Source organism: Ixodes scapularis, unplaced genomic scaffold (genome assembly GCF_016920785.2).
Source record: "Ixodes scapularis isolate PalLabHiFi unplaced genomic scaffold, ASM1692078v2 PGA_scaffold7__128_contigs__length_106722199, whole genome shotgun sequence".
Taxonomy (NCBI): domain Eukaryota; kingdom Metazoa; phylum Arthropoda; class Arachnida; order Ixodida; family Ixodidae; genus Ixodes; species Ixodes scapularis.
The window spans coordinates 25,296,403-25,305,832 of record NW_024609882.1 but is presented as its reverse complement, the minus strand read 5'-3'; the positions used below and the strand labels follow the sequence as shown (position 1 = coordinate 25,305,832).

At 48.7% G+C, this 9,430-nt stretch overlaps 1 protein-coding gene across 1 annotated transcript; it reads right to left on the bottom strand.

Annotated features, from left to right (window-relative positions):
* Positions 1–930: 930 nt before the first annotated feature.
* Positions 931–5,666, bottom strand: LOC8030247 (elongation of very long chain fatty acids protein 1). Its single transcript, XM_002399435.5, has 2 exons — positions 5,518–5,666; positions 931–2,371 (listed from the first exon to the last, which is right to left on the bottom strand). Exons 1-2 carry the CDS (start codon positions 5,540–5,542, stop codon positions 1,461–1,463), a joined length of 936 nt encoding a protein of 311 aa, XP_002399477.2. The 5' UTR covers positions 5,543–5,666; the 3' UTR covers positions 931–1,460.
* Between the last annotated feature and the right edge of the window lie 3,764 nt (positions 5,667–9,430).

Sequence of the window (9,430 nt, the reverse complement as noted above, 5' to 3'; positions counted from 1 at the left end):
CCGATACGGACGCGGGAAAACAAATCACGAACCAAGAAGCCTCAACATAACCATAATAGGTGGCGCAAGCTACCCACCTTTATAAAGTTTACAGTTGTTATCATTCATCCATTCATTTCTTAAGCCTACCGTGACTGTTCTCTTTTCGGCGTAATTTATGCACAATGTTAGAAATTCGGCATCCCGTGACGTCTTTAAAAGAAAAAAAAAATGCAGTGACGTCTGCATATCGCCAGAGACAACATCTAATTGGACGCCCCCGCCCACTTGTTGTCTCGAAGGGCCGCATCGGAGACGGTTTGCCCTTGAGCCACCCGGACTGCATTAATGCATCCCGATAATGGCAGCTTCCGATGCTGTTGTATTGGGCAATGTGGCTTTGCCATTCTATTGTGCCCGAGGAGACTCCATTGTGTATCGGCCGTGATAGTGCGCCGAAGTCTCCTTCCGCTGTTTCTTTCGTTCGTACTCTCATTCTTCGCCAGCCCCCCTCCCCTCCCCCACCTCGGTCGTCGTCGTTAGATGCAGACTTCCGGCGCGACATCTTTCAATAATGCTCCCTTGTGATATCTCAAGTTTAGTCGTTTTTTCCTTTCAAGTGTTGTTCTCTCTTTCTCAACTGCGTATTGGGTCATCTGGTGTAACGCCGGTGCCTACGAGACAGGGAGAAATGAAAAGCAACACATGGAGGGTCGAGTGTCGGAAAATATCACCTCGTGAGCTGGGATTACGGGGATGATTGGAAAGTAAAGACTTTATCCTGAGGCACCGCCTTTAGCAGACTCTGGGGTTGAAAGGGATAATAAGGCAAGAATAACTGAGATCCGGCGCTCTCCCGTCATTATTTTGTTATGCGGAAGATATGAAAATGGCACTGTAACTAAGCTCAACGTGATCACAATACTGGATAACGCAGAAAATCAACGAACGTCAATGGAGACAATTGGAATTTTTATTTCGTTGCAGCGGCAAGGGGGATAATGCAGTCGACTGACATGACTGGGATCCACACCTGAGTACAACTCAAACCCGTGACTCTGGAAGCACTCTTCTTGTGCCGATGAGGGTTGGAAAAAGGATGTATGTACAGAAAGCATCATCGTGCAAAACGATCCGAAAACTCTCCAAGAGGTCGAGATGGATGAACGTGAAGAATGCCAGGCATTTTCGGGTAATTAGAAACAGTTCTTGGGAGTGTTTTCAGATCATTTTAACAGATACTAATGGCAGGACTGCTATGCATAACAGGCATCTGGGAAATGGCGACAATGATGTACAGTGGAATCAGAAAAGGTGGAATACAATTAGAAAACTCGCGTATCTTACAATAAATAACAGGAACGAGTGACGGTACCAGGAGCGGCATCGCAGATCTCACAACATAAGAAACTGGAAAAACAGGGTTTCATCCTCGGCCCCGAGACAACGTTTCTAGAAACGCCACAGATTGAAATGTCCCATTACCGCGACGCAACCTTCGGCTTACGGTGGGTCACACCGTTGGGTAGTCCCTTGGCGACGGACTTATCGTTCTGCGAAAGCGCGGCGGTGGCTGCGTAGTTTCCGCAGAAAAAGAGCACTGCACCCTTTTTGGTTTTGGTGTACGTGTGGACATAGAAGTTCACGAAAAGTACAAGAAAGAATAGGCACTGCGAGGCCGCCATGTAAGTGAGAAACCTGGGGTAGCCACAGTCCTTGAAGAGTGGGACGGACACAAAACCAATGAACACCGCAAACTGGATGATCTGCATGCGGGTGATGTACCGTTTCCACCACAGGTACTTTTGGACGGACGGCCCCAGTGCTGCGAGGAAGTAGTAGGCGTACATGACGATGTGGATGAACGAGTTGATGCACACTCCGAGGATGCCCTGGCCGTCTGGGCCAAACGTGATGAAAAGCCAGCCGTTCCACACTACCAGAGTGTGATGGACGACGTGCAGGAACGAGATGTGGCTGTACTTCTTGCGCAGCAGGAAGAACAGCGTGTCTGCGAAGTCCAGGATGCGAACCATGAAGTACCACCAGCAGTACGTGACGATAGGGAGGGACTTGGGGTCATGAAAGTCGATGCCCTGGCAGACCCAACTGTAGCCACCGCCCAGGTAGGAATGGGTGAGGAACTTGTAGAAGAAGAATATGTTGAGGGCCACCATTAACGCGTTGTACGCCATGATGACGCCCTTGAGGTCGAACGGCTTGCGGTCTTCCATCCAGCGTGGACCCCAGACCTTGATGACGTACAGGTAGCCGGCGATGAGAGACATCACCATGGCCGGGTTGCCGATGAAGGGGAAGCCCCTGGTTCGGGGATCGGTCTGCGCCTTGAGTTGCTCAAGCAGATCGGACACGAGCGACGACATGCCGAGCTCTGCGAAGAACATCAGAGGCGAACAAAGGGCACCGCTGAGCAGCCAAGATTGTAAATGAGGGAATCGGAGAATGAAATGAAGACATTTCCGATGTTACGGTTTTGTTATACTCCGTTTCACCATACGTTTAGTCGCAGCAGACGATACGAGCCATCCCAGCTATGTGAACTCGGCACGTGACTACTCTTTCCGCGCGTCACTGCGCTTCCTGCCAGCCAGAAGAAATTCACACGGGTTTGGATTGGCTCCGATGTGGCTCGTAGCATCCACAGCGGCCAGACGTAATTTGAAACAATGTGTTCACGCAAATTAGCCACTCTGACGAAGCTCAGATTGCATAAAAAGACGGAACATTTAAAGTAAACAGATATAAAACGGACAATAAAGGAGTACACTCTTTTGCCTATCATTAATTTATAAATGCAGACTATTGTGGAACGAACCTCTACACAGGGATGACGCTTCGAGTTCTGCTCGCCAGACTTATAGCGTTTAGCGAGCATCAACCGACACTTTGGGCCACCTTCGTCTTACAACGGGCACGAAGACAAAACGGTTAGGTAGTTTGCAATTTGAATCTGCAAAAATGCGGGATGCGGGGACTTTTGAAACGTCCTTATTAGTGGCGCGGCGGCTATATTCAAAACAATCCTGACCACCTACGTAAGAAAAGAAAGCACCTGGATGAGTTGCGGCCCTGCTTATTTACAAACGCGGTGCCAGTTAGGAATGACCGAGATCCTTACGCAGTGTTGCCAGATAGTGGAGCAATCAAGCCGCCAAATGTAGCCAAAGTCATAGAACAAAAGCAGCCAAAAACCACAACCATTAAGTTTAGGCTCTCTATTCGGAATTCCTACCACTAAAGAAAATATACGCTTATCGCATTTTCGTCGCATATAGTTGGGCTACCGTTCTGCAAAATAAGTGTCGCTTGTGCGTTTATATTCGCTGGAGTAGGTAATTGGTTACGGATACACCGCTCGTGTTCCAGAGTGGCAGTGTTCTTCCGATTCTCCAGATCAGTCTTCGACTGACATGTTCAAACGCTTCATGGAACACGGGCACTGCCAACACAAACTGCATTAAATAAATATTGTAAATCCCGTGATATTCGTTTCGCACTGTCTATCGTTACGTCCGATGGAACCCAGAAAGAAGATTAGAGTTACGTCCGACGTAACTTTACCCCGAAATTTCGAGATACGTCCGACGGAAATAGATGTTAAAGTTACGTGCTGTGTAAAGTACGCAACCTTACTGAATGTTACGGTTTACGGCCGATACATGACGTAAACGGAAACATATCGTGAATTACTACTACGTTAAGTCCGATGCACCATTCGTTAAAATCGCGGCTCCATCTGTACCTCCAGGTACAGACGTTCGTCGTATTAGTTTTAATTTTCTTTCTCGTGTTTTTCCTTTTTTTAAGACAATTTCTTGCGACGCTTTCTTAGAATCGCGGACGTTCGAAGCAATCGTTTAGAGATAGAATGGTAATGGTATACTCGGTCGGACGTAACTTTAACTTCTATTTCGTGTTCCGTCGGACGTAACATTAATGTGTATTTCGAGTTCCGTCGGACGCAACTTTAATGTTTATGTCGGGCTCCGTCGGACGTAACGCTAGACACTGCGTATTTGTATTACGGGACACATTTGGGCATCTTACTCAAACGATTAAAGACGAATTTTTGTGAAGTACGGGAGATACGAGAAATATTATCGCAAAAACAGTTCATATGAGGTAGGACGCGCAGAACAATCGGAACACGGTTTGGAATCCTGAACTCGACTGGAGAATTTTAAAAAAGGAGGGGAATTATAAAATTTAGAAGACCACGCCGGCAGCGATCGACCGGTGAATCATCCATTGACAACCACCAGAACGCACTGCGGGGGAAAGCACATCCCTGTTGTATTTTTAATACCATTATAAAGTTTCGCCTAGAAGGTTCCGGGTGCAAAATGCAGCTGCGAAGAAAAAAATGGGACATAGCCCAAAAGTAGACAAAAAGCCAACCACCAAATTTCGACACCGACTTCAACACAAAGTAACCTAATCTGGCCACACTGCTTCACAGGGCCTACTGGGGCAAAGCACTCAAACCTTTCCTGATAGCACCCCCCCCCCCCCCCCCCCCCGGAAGTGCCCGCTTACAATCAGACCTTATCGCTGGGCCCGAAGTCGCTAAGCTCCCGTGAACCCAAAAGTCGTCTGTCTCATAAGTGGGCAGAGTACAAGCAACGCCAGATAACAAAGGGACAGCGAAAAAAAATTCACCGAGGGGGATCCGGTTAGTACGGGAGCGTGCTGCCCTTTTGTGTCGGGAATAAAGGAGCAGCGTGACCTACACTGCTGGGGAAAGAGTGAGCCCCAAATAAACTGCTCTGGAATGCCGGCTGAGAGAACTGCGGCCCTGCTATGGATAAGATCTCTGCTGCTTGAAACTTTCAGCCTCCAAGGGCTTTCGCTTCCGTGCGAGCAATCTTTGCGAATAAAGTGACTTCGGTTACAGCTGAAATGAAAATTCGCGATGTGTGAACAAGTAACTAGGGAGATTAGACGCTGGTGTCTAATCTCCCCGATCGCCTCGCCAATCAGCAATTTAACAAATTAATCCGCCTCTAATTCTGCAATAGAGAAGCATAGACGGCGCGGAAAATGCCCGGAGAGCTATTTTAAGCAACGGCGGTAGTGCCATACGACGTAATCTAACTTCCGTCAAGCGGGAACGTGTGCATACCTCCAACGTACACTGCGTTCAAGACAAAGCAAAAATATAGGGTATGCACTTGTCTCACTGATTTAAAAAAGAAATATATATACAGTTCCTCGTACTACGCCGGCTCTGACACAACGCGGTCGTGAAATATTCGTTTTGCGTTACCGAGAAAACAAACAAAACGCCACGATCAGCGGACACGAAAAACTTACCCCGACACTGATACAACCCGTTCGCCACAAATGCGTCCAACTAACACGGATACCAGATATTCTTAGACCCGATGCGGGGCAAGCTTAATAATGTATCTTATGCGCACGAGACAAAAGCGTTTACGTTCGCCGATATGCGCTCACCGCTCGGCGACACCAAAGGACAAAAAAAAAAAAGAAAAACGAGGATGAATCTTTACGTACGCTGAATATCCGTCAGGTTGTTCATGGCTATCCTGGTTTGCCGCTGCTGGCCTCCGGTAGCGAAAGACGATGAGAAACGGCTCTGTCAGCAAGTTGTCCCGCAGACACCGCCGACCCGTCAGCCCTGTCTTGCCACCAACTGCAGGAATGGAAAGTTGTCGATCGTCATTTATGAACAGCATTTCTTTTTTCTTTCCTTCTCACTGGAAGCGGGAAGGGAGAAGACGCTGCGGATGAGCGAGGGCGTCAGGAAGGGAGCGGCGGGTGTTCCGTTCGTCAACACACATCTCATAACAAAAGAAACAAAATTCAAACGGCCGTCGTGCGCTTACGTAAGGCAGATCCGAAGAGGCCAGCAGGGGCGAGACCGATGCGCTTTTTGGGAGGGATGATTTCTTTCCCTCCTGGCCTCGTGACGATGGTGAAGAGTCTCCTACTGCTGCGAGGTGAATGAAGGTTAGCAAGGTGGACGACGGTGGGGGAGGGAGACACCTCGGCTTAGCCGCGCCCTTCGCGTTATGGGTGGCGAGGGTGATTTCCCCCTCCCTCTTCTCCGGGGCGTCCTCCTCCTCCCTCTGTGCCGGGCCCAAGCGTGCATTTGTCTTTGTGTTCCTATCTCTCCCCCATCGGGCCCCCTTCTTTCACTCTCGCCCCCCAGGACAAGTGTAGAACGGTAGAACAAAGTTTGTCGGTTCAAATGCTCCCGGGCACCGCGTGCCATTCTGCCAAACTTGGAGGAGGGCGAAAAGAAGAGTCTTTTAGCATTTTTTTTTTTTTTGGTGGTGGTGTTTTTGTTTGCGGAACGCTCGTCGGTAATTTCAGAAATGTGTAACGTTGCTCCCGTAAACTCTTTTTTTTTTTTGGTTACGTGCTGTTTTTTTTTTCTTCGTGAAGCATGTTAAATGTAGGTGTCCCGGGCCACCAGGTCGTTAAGGGGCGGGGTGTAGCTTGCGCTAAAGTGATTCTGTGGTTCATTTGAGGTGTTTTTAAAATAAAAATGGTATCCTAGGCAAACAAAAGAGATGACGTGTCTTGGTATACCGCTAAACCTCGGGGACGGATGACTAAACGCCCACAAGCAAAATGCACTATATCTATTTTTTTCTTCTTTGCAATCCTCACATCTTCTTCTATTTTTTTTTTTTTTTGGGGGGGGGGGGGGGAGGGGAGGTGGTAGGGTCGCGTTCTGGTCCCGGCAGTTGACACTTAGAAGACAACATGCCGATCCCGGCACGTAGTACCTTCCTTGGAGTACACACCGACAGATACAGAAGTGCCCATTAAAAAATAAATATTCGTAGACGAGAAATATTTAGAAATGTATCGCTCTTTAAATAACTTTGTGAATGCGCTTCTTCTCTTATCGCGTAACGGTGTAACTAATCTAGTAAAGTGTAACGAGTATGCAAATCTACTTTCTGCTTGTTTAGTATATTTTTAAAAAATATATATTTTAAATTTTTCCTTACATCTCCGCGCATCGACTACGCATACTGCTTTTAGTATGTGCATTTGTGCGCGCACGCTCCCGAGCGTGTGTGTGGACGGGTTGGGGGCGGGGCGGGGGGGAGTCTATGTTACATCTATATCTTTAGGGGGTATTCACCGGACTCCATATTTTACTGCTAGTGCAGACGCCAGAACGTGTAGCGTGTGGCATTACTTCTTAAAGAGGTGCAGAAACGAAATGACGTAACCGCAAGCTTTCTACCTCTCGCTTCAAAGCCGGCAAAGCTACTGTAGTTGCGAACGTTGCCGCTTGATGGCGTCAACGCGTTGTTTTTTTTTTTATAGCAGTAATATTGAGGACTTTACGCCCTATGGGGGGGGGGGGGGGGGGGGGGGCTAAACATAGCTTGCTCGTAACGTCATTCGAGGCCATGCAGTATTTTATGTGCACCGAGCGTTCGGTTCACCCTATTAGTTTAACAGCGCAGAAGTCTCGAAGGAATCAGTACCCAGCCCGCATCCGTGGGCGGGGGGGGGGGGGGGGGGGGGGGGGGGGATGGGGATGGTTGACTCGCCTGATGCCCCTGCATCCTCAGATCAAGCTCCTACCTAACGCCTGCAAAGGACGGCGATTGTAATGGCGTGGAATGCACGTAGCCGAAGCGCTGTGGAAGCTTTAATATATGGAACGTAGTAAACGCGTCAGCTTTCCCTGCCAAGTCACACTCAGGACTCAGTAACTCCACGAGCGAACCATACTGAGGCGAACTGGCGATGCTTCTTGGGAGCTCATGACGTGGCGGCATTCAAACGGAGCTTCACAGACCGCCACCAGGCGCAATTTTGAAATACATTAGCTCGTCTTAGAATTAGTTTTCTTGACTTTCCTGTCGGCAGCCCAGAAACACTAGTTTACCAGCGCTTCTGGGCTGCATGCACAACGTAGGCGGCATCTAAACAAAGCTATAAGTGCAAGAACTTTGTTTCCGTACCCATTTAAAGGGGCCACGCAACAATTTGTGAACAATAGGTACGAATTGTTTATTATAGCCACTCGCTGGGTGGGCAAAGCACAGGGCACGCTGTAAGTTCCACACACTGCGAAGGTTCGGATATTCCCGTTATCGAATCGAATGGTTACGAGCCACTACCCGAATGCATGTCGAGGCAGTGATTGTCACGAGCCCAAATCGAAATCTCACGCGGCGCAGTGCTCGTGTCCATTGAATGAGCCGCATTCAAATATCCTCACCGTGGGAATCGCAAAGCTCGATGTCGAAACCTTGTGGTTCGCTTTGCTCAGAGAGCCAGCAATGCGATCCCCACAGCCTCCTCAACAAGTTTTCCGAATAGGAGATCGAAAGAATACATCCTATCTAATCCTTCAAACGACGCAGCATTGGTCAATGGCCTTGCATGCGAGTCGACTTGGGTAACATGGACTGCATGTGACGTCATTCACAGCGCTGCGATCACCTCCAGAAAAGAGGGGAGATGGAGCTCCCCTCTTATCAGGATCCTCTTTTGTGCCTCCCGGATAAGCACAGCCGGTCCCGTCACTTAAAATTCTTACAAAAGCAGCTTCCCTCTCCTCCTCTTACATGGTGTTCAAAAGTATGCGATGTGACGTCAGTGCAAGGTAACATGACGAACTGTGGGGGCTACGGCCGCAGGACCCAATACCAGCGTCGGCGCGAGGCACGTAATCCCACGTCACGGGAGCATACTACGCCACATGTCAGGCGCGAGGCCCGGATGAACGGGCTGTCGTCTGCTAGCCAAGAGTCGTCTGCCCCGAAACCAACAAACTTCGGATGATCGTTCACCGCAGCAACATTTCCGTCCGCTAGAATTGCGAGCACTTCGGGAACAGTTCATGAGACATCCATACGCTCCATTTAGCCGCGAATCTGTGACAGGTCCCAGGGTAGAGTGCGATGTTTTGAGCGCGAACGGCCGATTGCACGGCTGAGGTCGCCGGGGATCGCCAACGGCCACGGCACTACAAGGAGAAAGAAACAAATATATATATATATATCGGGAGAAGATACGGATGTGGCGTCACTTTTTTATTTTAAATATAATTTAAAGTCGTGAATTTGTGATTTTTTTTATTCTTTATATTTTTACGTTATAGATGGAATCGAGCAAGTTCAATTACCGCAAAAAGAAAAAGGAGCCTAAAACTACGTTTTGTCGCGGAGGGCGCTGTTGCTGTGGCGGTAATGAGGCCCCCGTGGCCTCGACCATGTCCCTTGCTCCAGCGCCCTTATTGAGTCGCGGGGGCCGCAGCCTCCACAGTTCGCCAAGTTATCGTGAAGTGAAATATAGTGCCAGTAAGCTTGCCGAAAACTGGCAAACATACCTACCAAGTATCGTTACACCGCCCTTTCATACGCAATCTTCGGTGCATCGGTAATTCAGTAAAACGTCTACTTAATCGACGATACCAGAGTGTGAAGCG

Coding starts and splice junctions, on each gene's coding strand:
- LOC8030247 (XM_002399435.5), bottom strand. CDS start 5,542: ATGAACAACCTGACGGATATTCAGC. Junction 2,372..5,517: donor CAACCTGACGGATATTCAGC/GTACGTAAAGAT, acceptor TGTTCTTCGCAG/AGCTCGGCATGTCGTCGCTC.